General features: G+C 44.8%; 1 protein-coding gene across 1 annotated transcript; it reads left to right on the top strand.

The window, feature by feature from the left end:
* Nucleotides 1–145: 145 nt before the first annotated feature.
* Nucleotides 146–22,843, top strand: LOC136620466 (gastrula zinc finger protein XlCGF57.1-like). The gene is made up of 6 exons (XM_066595251.1): nt 146–168; nt 10,350–10,497; nt 16,013–16,392; nt 16,469–16,533; nt 19,605–19,725; nt 21,526–22,843. Exons 3-6 carry the CDS (start codon nt 16,308–16,310, stop codon nt 22,539–22,541), a joined length of 1,287 nt encoding a protein of 428 aa, XP_066451348.1. The 5' UTR covers nt 146–168; nt 10,350–10,497; nt 16,013–16,307; the 3' UTR covers nt 22,542–22,843.
* The last annotated feature ends 1,302 nt before the right edge of the window (nt 22,844–24,145 follow it).

Here is a 24,145-nt window from a genome sequence, read left to right as displayed (position 1 = left end):
ATGATCAGCTCAGTGTATCCAAGGACGCATATTTCCCTTTTCAACCGCAGTTCTCCGGCGGGCATATGACACACTGTGCTGATCATGTGACTCTCCTCCTCCCACCCATGTGACTGCCTACATGACTGTGACATCACCACAGGTCCTGTAAGTACACGGCTGCGCAGGGTAAGTAATATGTCTGTCTTCTGTAACATGCGCAGTGTAGCTAATGCTGCTTGTCTGCAGTGAGCGGGGTCTGTACTAGGGTCCTATAAGATGAGGGACCCCAAGACGTGTGTAACTTCCAACTCAGTCCTCCACACAGTAATAATCCCCCCTACAAAGTAATGCTCCTCTGTGTTCCCCCATCTAAGTACCAGTGGCGTCCTCTGTTCCCCGCCCCCCCTAAGTACCAGTGGCGTCCTCTGTTCCCCGCCCCCCCCCCCCCCTAAGTAACAGTGGCGCCTCTGTGTTGTCCCCCCCTCAAGTAACAGCGGCCCCTCTCTTCCCTCCCCCCCTCAAGCAACAGCGGCCCCTCTCTTCCCTACCCCCCTCAAGCAACAGCGGCCCCTCTGTTCCCTCCCCCCCTCAAGCAACAGCGGCCCCTCTGTTCCCTCCCCCCCTCAAGCAACAGCGGCCCCTCTGTTCCCTCCCCCCTCAAGTAACAGCAGCCCCTCTGTGTCCTCCCTCTAAGTAGCATTGGTCCTTCTGTGTCCCATCAAGTGACAGCAGAACCTTCTTGCTTCCTCATCCAAGTAATAGTGCTTCCCCTACGTTTCCCCCAATAATAGTGCTCTCTTTGTAAGTCTCCCCCAAGTATGAGTGGTCCCTCTGTGTCCCCCCTCCACCCCTGTAATAGTGAGGCCCCCCAAGTATTAGCGGCTCCACTATCCGTCCCACCCCAAGTATTAGGGGCCCCACTATCCGTCCCCCCCAAGTATTAGCGGACCCACTATACGCCCCCCCCCCCCCCCAAGTATTAGCGGACACTCTATACGTCTCCCCCAAGTATTAGCGGCCTCACTATACGTCTCCCCCAGGTATTAGCGTCCCCACTATACGTCTCCCCCAGGTATTAGCGTCCCCACTATACGTTTCCCCCAGGTATTAGCGTCCCCACTATACGTCTCCCCCAGGTATTAGCGTCCCCACTATACGTCTCCCCCAGGTATTAGCGTCCCCACTATACGTCTCCCCCAGGTATTAGCGTCCCCACTATACATCTCCCCCAGGTATTAGCGTCCCCACTATACGTCTCCCCCAGGTATTAGCGTCCCCACTATACGTCTCCCCCAGGTATTAGCGGCCCCACTATACGTCTCCCCCAGGTATTAGCGGCCTCACTATACGTCTCCCCCAAGTATTAGCGGCCTCACTATACGTCTCCCCCAGGTATTAGCGGCCTCACTATACGTCTCCCCCAGGTATTAGCGGCCTCACTATACGTCTCCCCCAGGTATTAGCGGCCTCACTATACGTCTCCCCCAAGTATTAGCGGCCCCACTATACGTCTCCGCCAAGTATTGGCGGCCCCACTATACGTCTCCCCCAAGTATTAGCGGCCCCTCTGTACGTCCCCATAAGTATTAGCGGCCCCACTGTACGTCTCCCCCATAAGTATTAGCGGCCCCACTATACGTCTCGCCCAAGTATTAGCGGCCCCTCTGTACGTCTCGCCCAAGTATTAGCGGCCCCACTCTATGTCTCCCCCAAGTATTAGCGGCCCCTCTATACGTCTCCCCCAAGTATTAGCGGCCCCTCTATATGTCTCCCCGAAGTATTAGCGGCCCCACTATCCGTCCCCCCCAAGTATTAGGGGCCCCACTATCCGTCCCCCCCAAGTATTAGGGGCCCCACTATCCGTCCCCCCCAAGTATTAGGGGCCCCACTATCCGTCCCCCCCAAGTATTAGAGGCCCCACAATCCGTCCCCCCCAAGTATTAGGGGCCCCACAATCCGTCCCCCCCAAGTATTAGCGGACCCACTATACGCCCCCCCCCCCCCAAGTATTAGCGGACCCACTATACGTCTCCCCCAAGTATTAGCGGCCTCACTATACGTCTCCCCCAGGTATTAGCGTCCCCACTATACGTCTCCCCCAGGTATTAGCGTCCCCACTATACGTCTCCCCCAGGTATTAGCGTCCCCACTATACGTCTCCCCCAGGTATTAGCGTCCCCACTATACGTCTCCCCCAGGTATTAGTGGCCTCACTATACGTCTCCCCCAGGTATTAGCGGCCTCACTATACATCTCCCCCAGGTATTAGCGGCCTCACTATACGTCTTCCCCAAGTATTAGCGGCCTCACTATACGTCTCCCCCCGGTACTAGGGGCCTCACTATACGTCTCCCCCAGGTATTAGCGGTCCCAGTATACGTCTCCCCCAAGTATTAGCGGCCCCACTGTACGTCTCCCCCAGGTATTAGCGGCCTCACTATACGTCTCCCCCAGGTATTAGCGGCCTCACTATACGTCTCCCCCAGGTATTAGCGGCCTCACTATACGTCTCCCCGAAGTATTAGCGGCCTCACTATACGTCTCCCCCAGGTATTAGCGGTCCCACTATACGTCTCCCCCAAGTATTAGCGGCCCCACTACACGTCTCCCCCAAGTATTAGCAGCCCCAATATACGTCTCCCCCAGGTATTAGCGGCCTCACTATACGTCGCCGCCAAGTATTAGCGGCCCCACTCTACGTCTCCCCCAAGTATTAGCGGCCCCTCTGTACGTCTCCCCCAAGTATTAGCGGCCCCTCTATATGTCTCCCCGAAGTATTAGCGGCCCCACTATACATCTCCCCCAAGTATTAGCGACCCCCACTATACGTCTCCCCCAAGTATTGGCGGCCCCACTATACGTCTCCCCCAAGTATTAGCGGCCCCTCTTTACGTCCCCATAAGTATTAGCGGCCCCACTGTACGTCTCCCCCATAAGTATTAGCGGCCCCACTATACGTCTCCCCCAAGTATTAGCGGCCCCTCTGTACGTCTCGCCCAAGTATTAGCGGCCCCACTCTATGTCTCCCCCAAGTATTAGCGGCCCCTCTATACGTCTCCCCCAAGTATTAGCGGCCCCTCTATATGTCTCCCCGAAGTATTAGCGGCCCCACTATACATCTCCCCGAAGTATTAGCGGCCCCACTATACATCTCCCCGAAGTATTAGCGGCCCCACTATACGTGTCCCCCAAGTATTAGCGGCCCCACTCTACGTCTCCCCCAAGTATTAGCGGCCCCACTCTACGTCTCCCCCAAGTATTAGCGGCCCCACTCTACGTTTCCCCCAAGTATTAGCGGCCCCACTCTACGTCTCCCCCAAGTATTAGCGGCCCCACTCTACGTCTCCCCCAAGTATTAGCGGCCCCACTCTACGTCTCCCCCAAGTATTAGCGGCCCCACTCTACGTCTCCCCCAAGTATTAGCGGCCCCTCTGTACGTCGGCCCCACTTTACGTCTCCCCCAAGTATTAGCGGCCCCACTATACGTCTCTACCAAGTATTAGCGGCCCCACTATACGTCTCTACCAAGTATTAGCGGCCCCACTATACGTCTCTACCAAGTATTAGCGGCCCCACTATACGTCTCTACCAAGTATTAGCGGCTCCTCTGTACGTCCCCATAAGTATTAGCGGCCCCTCGGTACGTCCCCATAAGTATTAGCGGCCCATCTGTATGTCCCCATAAGTATTAGCGGCCCCACTATACGTCTCCCCCAAGTATTGGCGGCCCCACTATATGTCTCTACCAAGTATTGGCGGCCCCACTATACGTCTCCCCCAAGTGTTAGCGGCCCCTCTATACGTCTCCCCCAAGTATTAGCGGCCCCTCTGTACGTCTCCCCCAAGTATTAGCGGCCCCTCTGTACGTCCCCATAAGTATTAGCGGCCCCACTATACTTCTCCCCTAAGTATTAGCGGCCCCTCTGTACATCCCCATAAGTATTAGCGGCCCCTCTGTACATCCCCATAAGTATTAGCGGCCCCTCTGTACATCCCCATAAGTATTAGCGGCCCCTCTGTACATCCCCATAAGTATTAGCGGCCCCTCTGTACGTCCCCATAAGTATTAGCGGCCCCCCTGTACGTCCCCATAAGTATTAGCGGCCACTCTGTACGTCCCCATAAGTCTTAGCGGCCACTCTGTACGTCCCCATAAGTCTTAGCGGCCACTCTGTACGTCCCCATAAGTCTTAGCGGCCACTCTGTACGTCCCCATAAGTCTTAGCGGCCACTCTGTACGTCCCCATAAGTCTTAGCGGCCACTCTGTACGTCCCCATAAGTATTAGCGGCCCCTCTGCACGTCCCCATAAGTATTAGCGGCCACTCTGTACGTCCCCATAAGTATTAGCGGCCCCTCTGCACGTCCCCATAAGTATTAGCGGCCCCTCTGCACGTCCCCATAAGTATTAGCGGCCCCTCTGCACGTCCCCATAAGTATTAGCGGCCCCTCTGCACGTCCCCATAAGTATTAGCGGCTCCTCTGTTAGCACAAGAGAACGTTACAGATTCATTCTTATTTTCCAAATTGAGGGTTACAATTCGAGCAGCTCGGAGGATCGCTGACACGTCACACGGCGCCTCAAGATAAACACTAAAGGTCGCCTGATTTATCAGAACTTGTTGCTCCTTTTCTTACTGATTAGTGCCTTTAGTACATGCAGGGACGTCTCTATCTTGGTTCCCAAACTGTTCCAGTAGTTGAGCCCTTTTTGAAGCACGCATTTGTCACAAAGCGGGACAGAGGTGTGGTCAGGGGCGTGGTTAGGGGCGTGGCTTATCACAATATATGATTTTTACATTAGTCGTTATATAAACGACAGGGCCGTTTAAAAAAATTTTTAAAAACCGGCTAGAGCTCCGGATGGGCTACTGCTATACATTATATTTAAAATGAACATGCTGCGGAATTAAATCTCACACCATATCAATATCGGCATCACCTCTATGTGTATATACTAAGGAGAATCTACCTCACCTCTATGTGTATATACTGAGGAGAATCTACCTCACCTTTATGTGTATATGCTGAGGGGAATCTACCTCACCTCTATGTGTATATACTGAGGAGAATCTACCTCACCTCTATGTGTATATGCTGAGGGGAATCTACCTCATCTCTATGTGTATATACTGAGGAGAATCTACCTCACCTCTATGTGTATATGCTGAGGGGAATCTACCTCACCTCTATGTGTATATACTAAGGAGAATCTACCTCACCTCTATGTGTATATACTGAGGAGAATCTACCTCACCTCTATGTGTATATACTGAGGAGAATCTACCTCACCTCTATGTGTATATACTGAGGAGAATCTACCTCACCTCTATGTGTATATACTGAGGAGAATCTACCTCACCTCTATGTGTATATACCGAGGAGAATCTACCTCACCTCTATGTGTATATACTGAGGAGAATCTACCTCACCTCTATGTGTATATACTGAGGAGAATCTACCTCACCTCTATGTGTATATACTAAGGAGAATCTACCTCACCTCTATGTGTATATACTGAGGAGAATCTACCTCACCTCTATGTGTATATACTGAGGAGAATCTACCTCACCTCTGTGTCTATACTGAGGAGAATCTACCTCACCTATATGTGTATATACTGAGGAATATCTACGTCACCTCTATGTGTGTATACTGAGGAGAATCTACCTCACCTCTATGTGTATATGCTGAGGGGAATCTACCTCACCTCTCTGTGTATATACTGAGGAGCATCTGCCTCACCTCTGTGTGTGTATATACTGAGGAGAATCTACCTCACCTCTGTGTGTATATACTGAGGAGAATCTACCTCACCTCTGTGTGTATATACTGAGGAGAATCTACCTCACCTCTGTGTGTATATACTGAGGAGAATCTACCTCACCTCTGTGTGTATATACTGAGGAGAATCTACCTCACCTCTGTGTGTATATACTGAGGAGAATCTACCTCACCTCTGTGTGTATATACTGAGGAGAATCTACCTCACCTCTGTGTGTATATACTGAGGAGAATCTACCTCACCTCTGTGTGTATATACTGAGGAGAATCTACCTCACCTCTGTGTGTATATACTGAGGAGAATCTACCTCACCTCTGTGTGTATATACTGAGGAGAATCTACCTCACCTCTGTGTGTATATACTGAGGAGAATCTACCTCACCTCTGTGTGTATATACTGAGGAGAATCTACCTCACCTCTGTGTGTATATACTGAGGAGAATCTACCTCACCTCTGTGTGTATATGCTGAGGAGAATCTACCTCACCTCTGTGTGTATATGCTGAGGAGAATCTACCTCACCTCTGTGTGTATATGCTGAGGAGAATCTACCTCACCTCTATGTGTATATGATGAGGAGAATCTACCTCACCTCTGTGTATATGCTGAGGAGAATTTACCTAATCTCTATGTGTATATACTGAGGAGAATCTACCTCACCTCTGCGTATATGATGAGATTCTATCTCACCTCTATGTGTATATGCTGAGGAGAATCTACCTCACCTCTGTGTGTGTATATGATGAGGAGAATTTACCTGATCTCTATGTGTGTGTATATACTGAGGAGAATATAACTGACGAATGTGTATATGATGAGAAGAATCTACCTCACCTCTATGTGCAAATGCTGAGAAGAGTCTACCTCACCTCTATGTGTATATGCTGAGAAGAGTCTACCTCACCTCTATGTGTATATGCTGAGGAGAATCTCTTTCGCCTCTATGTGTATATGCTGAGGAGAATCTACCTCATTTCTATGTGTATATACTGAGGAGAATATAACTGACCTCTGTGTATATACTGAGGAGAATCTACCTCACCTCTATGTGTATATGCTGAGGAGAATCTACCTCACCTCTCTGTGTATATGCTGAGGAGATTCTATTTCACCTCTATGTCTATATGCTGAGGAGAATCTATTTCACCTCTATGTGTATATGCTAAGGAGAATTTACCTAATTTCTATGTGTATATACTGAGGAGAATATAACTGACCTCTGTGTATATACTGAGGAGAATCTACCTCACCTCTATGTGTATATGATGAGGAGATTCTATCTCACTTCTATGTGTATATGATGAGGAAAATCTACCTCACCTCTATTTGTATATACTAAGGAGAATCTACCTCACCTCTATGTGTATATACTAAGGAGAATCTACCTCACCTCTCTGTGTATATGCTGAGGAGAATCTACCTCACCTCTCTGTGTTTATGCTGAGGAGAATTTACCTCACCTCTCTGTGTATATGCTGAGGAGAATTTACCTAATTTCTATGTGTATATACTGAGGAGAATATAACTGACCTCTGTGTATATACTGAGGAGAATCTACCTCACCTCTATGTGTATATGCTGAGGAGAATCTATTTCACCTCTATGTGTATATGCTGAGGAGAACTATTTCACCTCTATGTGTATATGCTGAGGAGAATCTACCTCACCTCTCTGTGTATATGCTGAGGAGAATCTATTTCACCTCTATGTCTATATGCTGAGGAGAATCTATTTCACCTCTATGTGTATATGCTAAGGAGAATTTACCTAATTTCTATGTGTATATACTGAGGAGAATATAACTGACCTCTGTGTATATACTGAGGAGAATCTACCTCACCTCTATGTGTATATGATGAGGAAAATCTACCTCACCTCTATGTGTATATACTAAGGAGAATCTACCTCACCTCTGTGTATATACTGAGGAGAATCTACCTCACCTCTATGTGTATATGCTGAGAAGAGTCTACCTCACCTCTATGTGTATATGCTAAGGAGAATCTACCTCACCTCTATGTGTATATGCTGAGGAGAATCTATTTCACCTCTATGTGTATATGCTGTGGAGAATCTACCTCACCTCTCTGTGTATATGCTGAGGAGAATTTACCTCATTTCTATGTGTATATACTGAGGAGCATATAACTGACCTCTGTGTATATACTGAGGAGAATCTACCTCACCTCTATGTGTATATGCTGAGGAGAATCTACCTCACCTCTATGTGTATATGATGAGGAAAATCTATCTCACCTCTCTGTGTATATGATGAGGAGAATCTACCTCACCTCTATGTGTATATACTGAGGAGAATCTACCTCACCTCTCTGTGTATATGCTGAGGAGAATCTACCTCACCTCTCTGTGTATATGCTGAGGAGAATTTACCTAATTTCTATGTGTATATACTGAGGAGACTATAACTTACCTCTGTTTATATACTGAGGAGAATCTACCTCACCTCTGTGTGTATATGCTGAGGAGAATTTACCTGATCTCTGTGTGTATATACTGAGGAGAATATAACTGACGACTGTGTATATACTGAGGAGAATCTACCTCACCTCTATGTGCATATGCTTAGAAGAGTCTACCTCACCTCTAAATGTATATGCTGAGGAGATTCTACCCCACCTCTATGTGTATATACTGAGGAGTATCTACCTCACCTCTATGTGTATATACTGAGGAGAATCTACCTCACCTCTATGTGTATATACCGAGGAGAAACTACCTCATCTCAATGTGTATATACCGAGGAGAATCTATCTCATCTCAATGTGTATATACCGAGGAGAATCCACCTCCCCTCTATGTGTATATACCGAGGAGAATCTACCTCATCCCTGTGTGTATATTATGAGGAGAATACACCTTACCTCTACTTGCATATACCGAGGAGAATCTACCTCACCTCTTTGTGTATATACTGAGGAGAATCTACCTCATCTCTATGTGTATATACTGATGAGAATCTACCTCATCTCTATGTGTATATACTGAAGAGAATCTACCTCATCTCTATGTGTATATACTGAGGAGAATCTAATGCCCCTCTATGTGTATATTCTGAGGATAATCTAAGGCCTAGTGCCCATGGCCGTGATGGGCTTCGCAAGCAGAATGCCGCAGCGGAGTCTGTCACGGTGCCCCCCAGAGACCCCATACTTACCTCCGGATCTGCCCCCCGACGTCCCACGTGACGCTCCAGCGCTGATGTGCAGTAGAGCGCATGACGCGCCGGTAGCGTTATATGACACGCCCACAGCGTTTTCACGCTATCTTTTCCTGTGCTACAGCAGAAGATAGCGTGACGGACGGCTTCCATTGACTGCAATGGAAACCGTCCACTCGTATGCCTACGGCAAATAGAACATGCTGCGGGTGAGTACGAGTGAATTCACGGGGCGGAATTCATCGGTGTTCTATTTGCCGCAGGCATATGAGAAGCATTGTGCTATTAGGTTCAATAGAAGCTAATAGCTTCGGGGCATTGCCGCGGACTTCCTCCGCGTCATATGCGGCAGAAATCCGCCCGGGGGAATTAGCCCTAATGCTCCTCTGTGTATATACTGTAAAAAATGTAATGCTCCTCTATGTGTATATACTTAGGAGAATCTAGCTGACCTCTGTGTGCATATACTGAAAGGCTATAAAGTACATAAGGAAGCGTCCATGAACTGCAGGGATGGAGCATGGCTTTAAGGCAAAGAAGGGGCTGCAATCTCAAGTCAGGGGTTCAATTTGAATAAAAAGGGGCATTACATTTAAGGGTAAAAATTGAAAAAAAATGGGAGGGGTGGCACATTTTGCAGAGGGACATCGGTACATGCAGTCTGAGAAGAATCTAGCTCTCCTCTTTGTGTATACATATTTTATTCTTCGGTTACCCTGAAGAAACCACGACTTCACAAAATTTTCAGTGCCAACAACCAGTAAACACCTGTAGCAAGCTTACTCGGGCGGGTATATCACCTACCGTTGTCACCCCATAAGTCTATTCAAAGCGAGAACACAAAATCTACACTTCGGTGCCTGTTTACATGAGCATATCTGTAAAATGCCACATGTAAAACGCAGCATTTTACCGCTGACTGTGAGCGGGCAGTGAGCAGGCATATCGCTGCATAGGGCAGTGATTTTGCACTGAGCATGATGGCGTATCTCACACCCGCTGTCATGCGCAGTCTGACTAGTTTCTTTTTTTTCCAGTTTCCCGCTCTTAGTGGCATTGCATGTAAACTCAGCACATACACAATGTAATTGCATATGTACAGCATTTGTTACGGGCACATAGTGAATAGGGCTATATTGCGCATAACACGCGGTACAATAGAGCATGTTACGTTCTCTTTGTACACATGTCTTATACGCAATCAAAAACTGCTAGTCTGAGTGGATCAATGAAAATGAATGTACTTTCATTGACTTCATTCACCACCTATTATGTGCGCAAATTCTGCGAGGAAATTCCGCTTGTGTGCGCCCGCCCCTAGTATCTCCTAACAGATTTCTCATTATTATCCCCATAAAAGGTATTTTTTGTGGTTTTTACATTCGTTCCTCTTCTTTCCATTCAGGCTCCGGCATCCTGGTATCATCTGTTGGGATCTTCCATATGAGAGAGGTTTTCTGATGAGCCTGCCAGGGATGGATGGGAAGAGGAAGGAGATGGCAGAGAGTCTATTACATCTTACCCTAGAGATCCTCTATCAGCTTACTGGAGAGGTGAGAGATTCTAATGACGTCACACGACATCATCTTTATCTATATATAAAAAGACGAAAGCCCTCACTGACTCACTCACTCACAGACTCAACACTAATTCTCCAACCTCCCGATGTCGTAGAAACATGAAATTTGGCGCAGGCATAGATTATGTCATAAATAGGAAAAGCTACTGGGTCCCAACTCAATTATTCAATTCTAGCGTAAAAGAACTAGCGTCCAAAATTTCCGTACAGAATCTAATTCTCCAGCTTCCCGAAGTCGTAGAAACATGAAATTTGGCACGAGCATTGATTATTTCATAAATAGGAAAAGTTAATGGTTCCCAACTCAATTATTCAATTATAAGCGCAAAAGAATTAGCGTCCAAATTTTACGTACGTAATCTAATTCTCTTACTTCCCGATGTCATAGAAATTTGAAATTTGGCGCGAGCATTGATAATGTCATAAATAGGAAAAGCTAATGGGTCTCAACTCGATTATTTAAGTCTAGCCTAAAAGAACTAGCATCCAAATTATACGTACAGAATCTAATTCTCTCACTTCTCAATGTCATACAAACTTGAAATTTGGCACTAGTTGATTATCTCATTAATAGAAAAAGATAATGGGTCTCAACTCGATTATTCAAATTTTAAGCACAAAATAATTAGCGTCCAAATTTTACGTACGTAATCTAATTCTCTCACTTCCCGATGTCATAGAAATTTGGCACGAACATTGATTATGTCATAAATAGGAAAAGTAAAGAGGTCCCAACTCGATTATTCAGTTCTAAGCACAAAACAATTAGCGTACAAATTTTCTGTACGTAATGTAATTCTTTCATTTCCCAATGTCATTTTATATAAAGGAAACGTCACATGGTTTCCTCCCCGTGGTGTTTTCTGGGTAACGCAAAGAACCATGCAAAATGGCAAACATATTTTTTTCCCAGTATCTCTAAAGTAACCACGACTTCATAAGATTTTCTGTGTGAACACCAGATAAACACCAGTACCAAATTAACTCGGGTGAAGCTGGGTATATCAGCTAGTCTATACATATAATGAAATGTCCTGACTGACTGATTCATCATTGCAGAACCAAAACTACTGACATTAGCACAGTAGATTCATTGTAAAACATAGAGATCCTCTAAGAAAGGAGTTTTGAAAATTCAACCTTTAAGGGGTGATAAGGGCGGCAAAGTGTGTAAGCAATATCTAATGCACCTATGAACCTGATAATCTATTGAACGAATAATTAAACACGTATTTTACTGATTGTCAAAAACACCGACCTAAATATTTGCCCGGATGCTACTAATTCGCACAAACCACCATAAGTGTGAGGTCAGCAGAACTGTTATAATTATTCCCATCTCTATTGCTCCCTGTTATCAGCGATTTCAGAATAAGGAGTAGATGACTGTAATGAGGGTAACAAACAAAATCATATTTCCATACATATATCTGAGCAATATCCTATACATTGTACTATACTTCGGTCATGGCCAGAGAGGTGCGTGAGGAGATATTGGAGCACGTGGGGAATCACTGGGATGACTTCACTATTTTATCTCAGGATAGTGATGGAAATATATAGAACAGTTTAGCTGATATGTCGCGGCCGCACACCTATGGGGGTTTGTGCGAGTTAGTAGCAGCTGTTCAGTGTTTGAAGCCTATCATAATGGGGAGTTGTATGGGAAGTTTGGCGTTAAAGGGAAGCCCGTAAATAGACTGCGTGTTACGTCTTCGTAACATCTCTCTAACGGACATTTCCGTGTTTCCTGCCTTATGAAGCTGTGTTGAACGCACTCCCCATTCCTCAGCTTGAAAGTACTTGTAATTCTGAGAAGTTAAAAAATGCCATGCTAAATTTACTGATGGGAACAGAAGAAGAAGAAGAAGATGGCTCAAGGAAGCCGCTACTAAGTACACAGGGATAAGGAAGTTCACCGCGCCGCAGTGACAGATTACCAGCAAACAAATCCTCAGGTTCATAGAGCTGTAGCAGCTAAATACCAAGATAATAACCCCGAGGTCCATAGAACATCATCAGCTGAATGACCCCGAGGTCCGCAGAACATCATCAGCTGAATGACCCCGAGGTCCACAGAACATCATCAGCTGAATAACCCCGAGGTCCACAGAACATCATCAGCTGAATAACCCTGAGGTCCAGAGAACATCATCAGCTGAATAACCCCGAGGTCCACAGAACATCATCAGCTGAACTTAAAGGGGTTGTCCCGCGAAACAAAGTGGGTCTATACACTTCTGTATGGCCATATTAATGCACTTTGTAATGTACATTGTGCATTAATTATGAGCCATACAGAAGTTATTCACTTACCTGCTCCGTTGCTAGCGTCCTCGTCTCCATGGTGCCGTCTAATCTTCAGCGTCTAATCGCCCGATTAGACGCGCTTGCGCAGTCCGGTCTTCTCCCTTCTGAATGGGGCCGCTCGTGCCAGAGAGCGGCTCCTCGTAGCTCCGCCCCGTCACGTGTGCAGATTCCAGCCAATCAGGAGGCTGGAATCGGCAATGGACCGCACAGAAGACCTGCGGTCCACCGAGTGTGAAGATCCCGGCGGCCATCTTCACAAGGTAAGTAAGAAGTCACCGGAGCGCGGGGATTCGGGTAAGTACTACCCGTTTTTTGTTTTTTTTATCCCTGCATCGGGTTTGTCTCGCGCCGAACGGGGGGCTATTGAAAAAAAAACAACCCGTTTCGGCGCGGGACAACCCCTTTAAATCTGATACATATGGAGTCACATCTGTGCAACATATCAAAGCAGAGTAATATTGTTTTCAGTACATTATATGAGACTTTAAATAGCACCATTGAAAAATACAACTCGCCCTGCAAAAAACAAGCCCTCATACAGCGACGTCCATGAATAAATAAAGGAGTTAAGATTTTTTTAAAGGATGGAGGAAAAAACAAAAAAGGGCGGCGTCATTAAGGGGTTAAATAATGTACTAACTTCCTTCTCTGGGTCATTACGAACGCAGGGATACCACATGTGTAATTTTGTTTTTCATTTTTTTATTTTTTAGAAAGTAAAGGGAGAATGGTGGGGTTTTGGCACTTTTATTTAGGGGATTTGCATAATACTTTTTTATTCTTCTAATACTCTGCTATGGTGAGGCATAGCAGGGTTTTAGACAGGCTATGACACTTAGACAAAGTCTGACTTAGCTGGCAGACCCGAAGGCTATATTCAAGCCTCTGGGTGCCACAGAGGGAGCTCCCTCCCTCTGTCAGCCCTTTACATGCTGCGGTCACACAGACTGCGGCATGTAAAGGGTTAAACAGCAGGAGATCGCTGGCAAACCCAGAGGCTATAGTCAAGCCTCCAGGTGCCACAGAGACCCATCAGGACCCCCTCATCACATTGCGGAGAGTCCAATGGGGACAGCCCTTTAAATGCACAGATCGCGGCATGTAAAGGATTAAACAGCAGAGATGGTAGGTTTTCTCTGTTCTCCGCTGTAAGAGCTGGTGCCTGGCTGTCAACTGACAGCCGAGCACCAGCTCTCCCCGCCACGCGGACCATCGGCCGACTTCTGACAAGCCAATGGTCTCCATGGCAACCTGTAAACAGTGCAGGAGTTAAAGAAAAAAAAGCAGGAAGTTGCTGGCAGCTATCTTTCTGCTTCCTTTTCTTAAAGTCTTGCACGGTTCTGTGTGGGACTGTGCAGGCAGAACAAAATGCCACAGCTTGTGGCAGTGTGCTCTGCAGCTCCCTTAGTGAAACATAGCCCGGAAATCTTCTGGGCTATATCACTATGGGCAGTGGAGCTCGCCCCGGAAAAATTCCAGGCGTGCTGAAGGGGTTAATGGGGGTGTTACTGTTCTCTTAGCTGGAGACTGTCCAGACAAACTTTACCAATCGTGCCCAGGGGAACAAGAGCCGAAAAAGTAAGAACATGTTTAAAATCTTCATATTTGGAAGGCCTCATATTCAGAAGCTCTCCCTAATAACAGATGTGAGAGTTCTCTTAAGAGGTGACGCTTCCGATGGGCATTTTTCAGAGATTTTACTTAAAATAGGAGACAGAGAAAACTCTACACTTGAAGGTAAGATTAGTATAACGCCAAGCTTAGCCATAGTGGTGACATCTCTTACAGAATTGACTGCTCAGGTGTACCCCGACATCTCTGACATCACAGCGAAGCCTATAACTTTTTTTTAACTTCCTAAAATGACAAAGCTGCTGCTATTAACGATCTTTTGTTGAAATCATTAAAAGGAGAAAAAAAGTTATATAATGTAAGGAGAATGTATGTGTTTATCAAAGAGAAGATGATCCCAGATCTCGTGCAGAAGTCTGGGCCCAGGAGAAATACAAATCACACCAGCCTGTGCGGTATCAGATGATTTCTAATTTATTCTAAGGTGTATTTGGTTTTTATACTATAAATGACATCACAGAAAAAGTACATACCTCCAAGATTAATAATAATACATAATAGGCTGAAACTAAAATGATTAACATAGTTACACCTTTTGAGGTGTTACTATAACATACAATGAGACGTTATGAGTTCAGTGAAAAGGAATGCAAGAGAGGCAGTCTGCAGACTCTTATCTTGTCTGTCTACCCATAATGGTATAGAAAAGGTTTCGTTTAACCCCTTCACTACTTATACTAGCAGGCTATATCTTTCTAGTCTACAATCCAATAAAAGAATAATTAACTGATACATTGATCTACAATTTTCTTAACCTATAAATCTACAGATTCAGTACTACAAACTGATGACGCAGTAAACTATCCTGTGGAATTCCTACACACCCCAACCCAACTGGTATTTCCCCTGCATAACCTCATTTTTAAGGTTTGCGCACCAGTCATGTTACGAAGAAACCCAAACCCTCCAAAATTATATAATGGCACCAGACTGCAAATAAAAGTTTTCCATTTAAATGTCATTGAGACCACAGTAATCACTGGATGTGCTAAAGGGGAAACTGTATTCATACCACTAATACCCACTAAGTAGCCATTTGAGTTCAAAAGCCTGCCGTTCCCCTCAAGGTCTGCTTTGCAATGACAATCAATAAATCGCAGGGACAATCGTTGAAGGTATCCGGAATAGACTTGAAGAAGGACTGTTCTTCACCAGGTCAGTTCTATGTGGCTGTTCCAGAGTGAGTTCCTCCTGCAGTCTGGTGGTCCTTGTACCTGAAGGTAATACTACGAATGTAGTTTACAAAGAGGTCCTTCACTAATAGGATTATAATACAGGGATTATTAGAATGGTTTATATAATAAACACCAAAGATATATGATAAAGAAAGAGGTTTATAACATAAGTTAATTAGCGATGGGTTAGCAGCATAATAATTATGAAGATAGTTACGATTTGTAGCATCTAGAAAGTGTGATACGAATTTCACGAAGACGAGGTCACGGGCAAAAGCTGTTTCTTCTCTATGATAACAGATGGACATGACTGAGAAGGTGAGGGACTCTGTAGATATATGTAACACCATTTATTAGTCCGTCTCTCATCAGGATTATACAGCAGTGAAGAAGACCTCTAGTGAGCGCTGGCAGAACTTTGTGTCTGAAGGTTATGGAAGAACCCTGAGCTCAATAACGGGGCCTTCAACTCACTACCCGATACATGAGGACTTCGATGGGCAGAAGATCCTGGAACATGTCTACAAGATGACTGAGCTGCTGACAGGAGAGGTGACACTGTGGGGAATGGGGGACATTATACAGTAACAGGAGGGCTGTGGAGGATGACTGTATATTGTGTTGTCAGGTTCCTGTAAGGTGTCAGGACGTCTCCGTCTATTTCTCCATGGAGGAGTGGGAGTATTTAGAAGGACACAAGGATCTGTACAAGGAGGTCATGATGGAGGATCAGCAGCCCCTCACATCACAAGGTAATAGACATATAGAAGAACACATGACCTTAAGTACTTGAAGATGGAGTCCAGTCACTGTATGTGTGTCTTACAGATAGATCCGGTAAGAGGACATCACCAGAGAGCCGCCCCAGTCCTCTCCATCCACAGGATTATCCGGTACGTGGAGAAACTCCCTATAATCTGTAGAAGGCTCTGAAGGTTCTGCATTCAATACCAAATTGTCCCCAACCCTTTGAGACGAACGTTCAGTTTAATAGCAGAAAACGACTGAATGGCGAACAAGAATCATGCACTTCTCGTTTGTTGCTCAGTTTCAGCCGGCATAAGGATCAGCGGCGGCTTGTGCGCTTATCCTGCAGTTTAACCCCTGATCGTTCACTGTGTGACATAGGAATGTGGAACAATGAATGATTAGCAGACGAGAACTGCAGGATTGTCAACGAGAAACAGGCTGCCGAGTGCGGATGTGCTGGTGATGGCGTTAGCAGCTCATTCGCTCGTCGGGCAAAGAAGAATTGTGCTTTTACATGGAACGATAAGCGCTCAGTGTAAACACAGCCAAGAACTGGAAGACAAACGAGAATTTATTTGCTTCTCATTTGTTACATGCAAGTAGAAAAATCATTGTTCGCTCATTTACACATTGCTGCGTGTAAACAGCGAGCGTTTAGTCATTCACATTCACTGTATAAACAAGCTGCTCCTGTAAATGATAAATCTCTTAGTGCAAAAGTGCCCTAACAGAAGTTTCTTTCCGCACTGAAACAACTTAAGGCTCATCTATCTATGCTGAATCATAGTTTCATCCGTTGATATCTTCCATATGAGATAATTTTTCTGATGACCTCGCCAAGGATGGATATATGCATGAAACACTCAAGATGCCATGACGTATGTCCGTTTCTCTCTCTGTCTCTTTTTCTGTCTCTTTCTCTCTCTCTCTCTCGACAAAAAAATTTCCAATGGCGCGCGGTGGGGAGGAGCCAAAAGCTGGGGCAGGGTCGAACACCGCTTGATGCTCATTCGAGTAACGAGCACCATCGAGTATGCTAATACTTAAATGAGCATCAAGCTCGGCAGAGTATGTTCGCTCAACTCTAGTAGTCATGCAGTATGCATACGGGATGGAGTCACATAGAGGTCACATAAAAACATCACCTGAAAAAAGGAAAAGAATAAAAGAAACAAAACTTAAGTATTAAAACAAATACACACAAGATAGTATATATGTTCAAAATAAGAGCCGAAGAGAGAACAACAACACCACATCCTAAACAGTATGTGGAAAACCCACCCTACAAGTGTGGCCTGTAGTGGTATTTCATATTGAGCCCCTTCGGTGTCATAGTATCCAGCTCAAAAATCCAGCCTAACTCTTTCTTCTGTAGTATTTTAAGCCTATCCCTCCTCTTGGTAGCACCGGCACACAATCTATCATTTTAAATTTTTGCCGGCTCACTCCATGGTTAGCCTCCATAATTAATTCTTCTGTGTCCGAATTTTGTTTTCATGCTTTGTTATGCGCACATGGATTTCAGTACATGTCAGTCCCACATATGCCAACCCGCCCGGGCATGTGATGAGGCACACGAGAATCTCCCCCTAATAGGCTATTTCTTGCCTGTCAACGGGTGGCTAAATGTGTCACCCTTTTGGATATTGCCACAACACGCACAGCCAAGACATGGAAAATCTCCATTCTTGGTTGGTAATAATGTGTGTTGTACTGGTCCCACACTGGGGATCACCAGGGAGCCAACCAACTTATCTCTTAGGTTGGAACTTCTTTTGTACGCCATTATTGGGGGTCCTAGGAATTCCTAAATACTACAGCATTTAGACAATAAAGGTCAATGTTTTTTAACTATGCCACTGATCCTCCGACTATAAGGATCTTATGTAGGTGTAAAAGGAATCCTTTTAGTGTTAGATTTCCGAGTTTTTTTCAGCCAATAAATCATTTTGCGCCAATTCCTTCACGTTACACCTGGTCTGATCTACCAACCTCTCAGGAGGGTATCCTCTCACTATGAATCTCTGACAAACATCATCCAGACGCCTGTCAATGGTCTCATCATTGGTAAATCTCACATGAAGCAACTGGCTCCATTTTCCTTGGATGTTGACTGTCAAAAAGTAGAAGGCTGTTTTTATCTGTAGGTTTTACATGCAGGTCAGTTTTTAAACACTCTCCCTCTGCAATCACCAACACATCAAGGAATTGTATCTGCTTTCTAGAACACTATAAATTTAAGTTCAGTATAGATGGAGTTCATATACTGCTGAAACTCCATCAGTTCTGTTTTGGTACCCAACCATATGATGAAAAAAATCATCTATATAGCGGTACCAGCATCTCGGCAGATCCCAAAACCTCGACGTGTACACAGACTCTTGTTTAAATTCGTGCATGTACACGTTGGCATACGTTGGTGGCACGTTAGAGCGCATGGCTGTGCCCTGTTCCTGCTGGTAGTACACCCCCCCTCCCCCCTCCCACACCTCTCAAACAAAAAATAATTGTTTGAGAGGATGTACCCAACAGTGACAGGACAAAGCCACAGCAACCACAGGATAAATCACAACCCTCTAGATCGCCTTCCACTGCTCTAAGTCCCTGTCCATGGGCCTCGCGGTAATTTAACCCCCAATGCACCCTGTATGAAAGAAGGTCGCTGCAGCAAAAAGTATCCTCGACCCTCCTGAAAGACACACAGGAGACAACAGATACCCCAGTGCCGGCGAAGAGCCCCAAAGGACGGTGGTTTCACCGGTGAGATCCTTGTGTAACCCTGGATAACTGCTGGGGTGGCCTAATAATCCTGTTCCTTCACCTACATTTGTTCCCATATATAACATAGAGTATTGCAGTTCTGTAAGATCTATACAATACATGTAAATATGGTAATAAAGGCAGCGGCCGGGCTTCATTTGGTCTTGTAAATGATAGCGATGAGATCACATTATATGAAGTGGTTGATACATCAGCAGTTCTGAGGCCGTCTGGAGAATTCTGGGGTTTCCCATACATGAAAGGTTTCCAACAGTCGTTCATCTCGCTGTTCCTTCCTACTATGTATGGAAATGTAAGTTAGACCTGCAGCTGGCTCCCTCATATAACTACTGCTGTCCTGTCATTACTGGTCATTATGCTAATTACCCATCTTCTCCGCTCATCTAACACGTTCCTCTACATCTGTCTGACTTTTACAGTATTTGTTTCCCAGCTTTTCCCTCAGGGTAATGATCTGAAGAATATTGATGCTGCAGCCATAGTGGTAAAAGAAGAGGTAAATGTGAGGGGTGATGAGCGGTGGAAGGAGGAGATCCCTACAGACACCCGCCCAGGTGAGTAGTAACCACGGAGTAATGCAGAGAACAGTCACATCTTCTGCTCTTTCATCACCTGCAATGTTTTTCTGTGTTCAATATTTTCTTACTTGTAGTCTTGACGTTGGAATTTGTTTTTTTATTTTTTAATTTTACAAGCTACACCTCCATCCAACCTGAGAAATGGTCTATGCAAACCAACACAAACTCACAGAAACTTACCTTAAGTAGCTGTATATAGCAATCTGCAGTCACTGGAACAGGTAGTCTGGCTTTTGAGTAACAGCTAGGAGGTACTTTGGTAACTTTGGCTGGGTTTATCGGGCAAAAGCTATGCATCTCTGGACAAACCTGGTCGAAGCATTGTTGAAGCCTGGGGCAATCCAAGCAGAAGACACTACACCACACATTATCTGCATTGACTGATGTGTGGGTCCATGGCTCAAATGTGACATCCTAGAGTAGAGCGTCTCGCAGAGGCACAGAGGTTTAACTTTCCTCCAGAGTCCTTTCTCACCCAGTTCTATTTGTCCTCTTCACCCCAAAGCATTGGTTCTGCAAAAGCAACAACAAATATTTAAACTTGATTTAGTTGCAGTCAGGTGGCTGTATGATGCATCCTGTGGGAGAAGGATTGCCACCTTGGCTGCTGTATCTGGCCTTCGATCCCCTAGAGCCTCCAGAGTCGTTTCCTTGGGATGAGCCTGGACCTTGATAACCACTACCTGTTTGGGAAGATCTAACACCAGATACAACAAGGATACCATCTATGCATTCCATATGGAAGGAGTAATCTCCAACAAAAACTATTAGAAAGATAGTAAAAATAATTACCAGGTCTGTGCTAACTTTGTAAATAAAACAAGAATGGATAAAGCAGACTTACATAGTTGGGGGAGCCCTCTGAATCATCAAAGGCTTCCCATTAGCAGCAGTAGTTGTCAGTTTTATCAAGCCCTGGTTTTTTGCTCTCTCTGGGACGCCGCAAGGTGAAACATGTCGGGGTGACTTTAGATTAGATTTTTAATAGGGGTTTGGTGGTGCTGATTTATAAATTTCCACATAGGCGTTTGGCAGTTGGCCATCCAGGCCTATGTTTTGGTGTGTATATGCACAGTTACATACATGATACTAATTGATGACTTCTGGTCCCATCCCATTACTGCCACCATTTGCCCCTTTATTTTAAATATCATTCAATGTTGTCTTTTTAAATAAAAAAAGTATTTAGATTATATTTCAGGGGATATCCCCTATGGGTACTTTTTACCATTGGCAATTAGAATTGTCTTTATATAACCCGGAGTATTCCTAGGGCAATTTCATAATATAAGCAGTGATAATAATCGTCCAACTATTGAAAGTTACGCAAGTGCAGCATTTTGTGGCAAATCACATACAAGGTCTTCTGTTACGTTTGCATATATTAGTTCATTTCACATCCCCTCCACAAACTGCTTCTAGCCAGCCTGTTCTACTCCTGACCATTGTCATGAGTCTTTTAAGTGACCCATATTAGCCTTGGAGGATAATGTCCAGAAGTCAAGTGACTTTTATTAACTCTGGGGGATAATATGCAGAAGCAGCTGCTAGATTACTCTTACACCAGTGATAACTTGGGTGATTATTACCCCATACTGTTACTGTGACTAACCAGCACCCACTGGGGTAAGTCACAGAGGGGCAATGGGTTAATTATCGAAATTTGCTTCAAGCCTTCAAATTTTGTATAGAAATTTTATATGCAAATGTTATAGAATATCAAATTTATACTTTATTTTATTAAAAAATTACAAAAATGCATTTTATTGTTGGCAGATGCCGGTACCAGGAGCTCAGGGGAATATCGGATGTCTTCAGATCTTAACGCAGAAGACTGCAATATTGCCCAGGATACATTAGAAGAGCCCACTATTATCCCATATATACCCTCAGCCCTTCACAGCAAACATCTATCATCTGATCCTGCTACACAGGTCCTGCTTTCTGATGCATCACAGACTACTGAGCCAGATAAAAGTCACAGCAGGGATGTTGAATATCAAAAAGCTCCCACGGCGGAGAAGGCATTTTTACATTCAGAGAGTGGAAGATGTTCTATAAATAAATCAGATCTTGTTCCACATGAGAGAAGCCACACAGGGGCGAAGCTATTTTCATGTTCTGAGTGTGGGAAATGTTTTATGTGGAAATCAGATCTTCTTACTCATCAGAGAACTCACACAGGGGAAAAACAATTTTCATGTTCTGAGTGTGGGAAATGTTTCACACAGACTTCCGATCTCGTTAGTCATCAGAGAACTCACTCGAAGCCATTTTCATGTTCTGAGTGTCCAAAATGTTTTATGTTTAAATCACAACTTGTTACACATCAGAGAATTCACACAGGGGAGAAACCATTTTCATGTTCGGAGTGTGGGAAATGTTTTACACGGAAATCAGATCTTGTTGGTCATCAGAGAACTCACACGAAGACATTTTCATGTTCAGAATGTGGAAAATGTTTTACCAGGAAATTAGATCGTTTTGCACATCAGTGCCCTCACCCGAAGACATTTACATGTTCAGAATGTGGGAAATGTTTTATCTGGAAATCAGATCTTGTAAGACATTATCAGAGATCTCATTTTTCATGTCGCCAATGTGGGAAATGTTTTAGTTTAAAATCCAGACTTATTCTACATGAGAGAATTCACACACAAGAGCAGTTATATATTTATGTCCAGAATGTGGGAAATATTTTACCCAGCAATCCTATTTTGTTAGACATTAGAGGGCTCACGCAGGGGCAGAGCCAGGTTCAGATCCTGAATGTGGGAAATGTTTTACCTTGAAATCAGATCTGGTTAGACATCAGAGATTCCACATGGGACAAAGCCATTTTCATGTTCAAAACGTGGGAACGTTATGGCATTCAATTCATTCTTGTTGAACATTAATATCACGGTGAACGCCGTAAAAAAAACCTGATTTAAAAAACCTCAGAATTGCAGATTTTGTTAATCAAGCCTCCAAAAAAATTGGCATTAAAAGTGATCAAAATGTTACATGTTCCCAAAAATGGGATTAATTAAGACAAACTCTTTTGCAGAAGAAAGCCGCTCATTAAGTATTGTTGGGAAAATAAAATTGCTATTGCTCTTGGAATGCGGTGACACAAAAGCTAATTTTTTTCTTTTTGTAGTTTTCTTGCAAAGGATCCTAGAACATATATGTGTTGTGATGGATAGAAGGGATACTTCAGTGGCACAACTAATCCATTAAGAACATGGTGGAAATCCAGTTTGCATAAAGGGGTTTTCCAGGGAAAAGGGAGTGGTATCTACAGTTCCAAGTGATACGGAGGTCGGTGTGGAGGCTTCCGCTCCGACCTAATAATAATCTTTTTTCGTATGGCACCAACTTATTCCGCAGCGCTTTCGAGGCACATGGGGAACACAAACAATACAAAATTACAAAATTTACATGTGGTATTCAATTATTTGAAGACAAAGAGGGTGGTTGTTATACAGAAGGTACAGGGACAGGCAGTGGAGCAAGAGGGATACAGCAATGCAGTGATAATGTGATATACATTTTTTCAGAGGGGACACAAACAGGGTGGGGGTAGTACAGAATGTGTGGGGCAGGAAGTGCACATAATAGGTGAAAGTGGAAAGCCGTAGGGAGGGGCAGGGGGCATATTGTGGGGATGGGGGACTAGATTAGGTAGTTTGGTATGCCTCTATGAAGAGGTGTATCTAAAGGTTTGCGCATTAAGGATTGTCCAGATGTTTTGAGGTATAGAGCGTTCCAGAGGATCGGTGCTGCGCTAGAGAAGTCCTGGAGAAGAGCATGTGAGGTTCATATTAGAAAGGAGTTTAGTCTGTGTTAGAAGAGTGGAGCTGGTGATGTATGGACAGAAGGAAGGCAATGTATGGTGGCACGGTGCCATGGAACAGCCAGATTTTAGGAATATTCCTGAAGTGCAGATGGCATGTTTGGGCCAGAGATTGGATATGGGGGTAAAGGTGAGGTCTATCTGGGGCTTATGATAGTGCCCGATACTGATATGGAGATGTTGAGGGTAGATCGGCTGGTTGAGGGTGGAAATACATGGAGGTCCGTTTTTGAGAGGCTACGTTTGAGAAAAAGGGAGGACATGGTTTTAGAGACAGCAGAGAGTCAGGCAGTGATGTTTTGAAAGAATGATGCTGTGATATCACGGGAAATGCTGTATAACTGGGTGTTGTCAGTGTAGAGGTGATATTGGAGGCCAAATCTATGGATGGTTTGTCCGATTTGAGCAGTGTAGATAGAGAAGAGAAGGCGGGCCTAGGACCTATCCCGGCGGGACCCCAACAGGGACGGGGAGCTGAAAGAGTGGTCAGAGAGATAGGAGGAGAACTGGGAGAGAGCAGTGTCTAATAGACCGATGGTCATGGTCGACAGTGTTAAG

This window comes from Eleutherodactylus coqui, chromosome 3 (assembly GCF_035609145.1).
Source record: "Eleutherodactylus coqui strain aEleCoq1 chromosome 3, aEleCoq1.hap1, whole genome shotgun sequence".
Classification (NCBI taxonomy): Eukaryota; Metazoa; Chordata; class Amphibia; order Anura; family Eleutherodactylidae; genus Eleutherodactylus; species Eleutherodactylus coqui.
Note: the sequence above shows the minus strand (reverse complement) of the source record. Positions and strands in the feature narration are given on the sequence as shown.